Genomic DNA, 1,207 nt, shown 5'->3' on the forward strand with positions numbered 1-1,207 from the left:
GAGTTCCGGGCGAACGCTCTAGACCGCGGGAGGACTCCCGCTCTACTGCCCTGCCCTGCCCACCCCTCCATCATTGCAGCGCCTGGTGAATGCTGCCATAAATGCAGCCCAGCCCAGACCGTGCCAAGCAATGCTCGCGCCGTGCCAACCGCACAGTTCACGCTGGTCCGCACTGGGGGTTGCTTTCCTCTGCCGCAGGTGCACAGCCTCTGCTCTGGTGGATCCCTGCCGCCCTGGCAGCAGCGGGTCATGGGTGGCCGCGGCCCCCTGCTTTCCTGGGGCAGGGCCGGGGGTGCCTGGGGCTGTGTCGTGTGGCGCGGAGGTCAGACACGGGGTTTGTTTGGGCTGGTTTGGACGGGGCTAAAACTGCGTCGGGCAGGGCTGGGACTGGATGTGACCCTGCCGGTCCCGGCCAGCCCCACGGCTCTGCGATGCTATGATCCGCTACCCCGGACAAGGCCTGGTTCACCTGCCTGCCCTCAGGCCCAGGCCCAGATTGAGGAAGAGAAAATCAAAAGCAGCCCAGCTGGGACTGTACCCTTTGCTGGGTGATCCCAGGGTAAAGACCATCAGGATCCCCTGGACATACAGCATGTCCTGGCCGTTTCTCTGGTCTGTGATCGAAGGGGCCCCAGCCCCAGAAGGACGAGGAACAATCGATCAGTCCGGGGGGAATCGTATTTATTGCTCCCCGCTCTGTGGGCTCTGCACACACACACCCGCTCGCACAAACACCCATGCACACGCCACCCCCGGCAGCACTGCGCAGAGATCGAGGCCGGGGCCACCACGCGCATGGCTGCACATCTGGTGGGGGGCAGGGGGCCAGCAGGCCTCACTTCACGAGTGAGGCGGTGTCTGCGCCCAGCCTGGATGCCGTGCTGGGCTCCCTTCATCAGCCCCTTGAAGTGTCCCTGCATCTTCGCCTTCTCCCTGTGGGAAAAAGATGAGGCGCAGGTCAGGGCAATCTATGGAAGCCCCTTGTTATTCTCACCCAGCAAAGGGTGCTGGGGGGTGATGGGGCAGGAGTTGGCTGTGGGAGCAGTTCCCAGCATAGGGTTGGGGCTGGGGAGGGTCAAGGGAGCTCCCTGATGCTCTGGACCCTGCAATGAGGCAGAGCCAGGTCACAAGAACGGCTCAAGGATCCAGGGAAGCTGGGACCCAACCCAGCTCTTGCCATGGCCCCCCCCTCCCCCTCCCACAGCCA

At 64.1% G+C, this 1,207-nt stretch overlaps 2 protein-coding genes across 2 annotated transcripts in view; both read right to left on the reverse strand.

The window, feature by feature from the left end:
- Positions 1 to 251, reverse strand: part of SNRPE (small nuclear ribonucleoprotein polypeptide E) — a 3,443-nt gene extending 3,192 nt beyond the window's left edge. The window contains exon 1 of the mRNA XM_014526731.1: positions 150 to 251. Coding sequence (XP_014382217.1) covers positions 150 to 251 — 102 coding nt within the window. The remainder of the gene's footprint in view (positions 1 to 149) is intronic.
- Positions 252 to 629: 378 nt separating this feature from the next.
- LOC102377533 (RRP12-like protein) overlaps positions 630 to 1,207 on the reverse strand; it is a 14,592-nt gene continuing 14,014 nt past the window's right edge. The window contains exon 27 of the mRNA XM_014526732.1: positions 630 to 933. Coding sequence (XP_014382218.1) covers positions 841 to 933 — 93 coding nt within the window. The 3' untranslated portion in view covers positions 630 to 840. The remainder of the gene's footprint in view (positions 934 to 1,207) is intronic.

This window comes from Alligator sinensis, unplaced genomic scaffold, assembly GCF_000455745.1.
Source record: "Alligator sinensis unplaced genomic scaffold, ASM45574v1 scaffold872_1, whole genome shotgun sequence".
NCBI lineage: Eukaryota > Metazoa > Chordata > Crocodylia > Alligatoridae > Alligator > Alligator sinensis.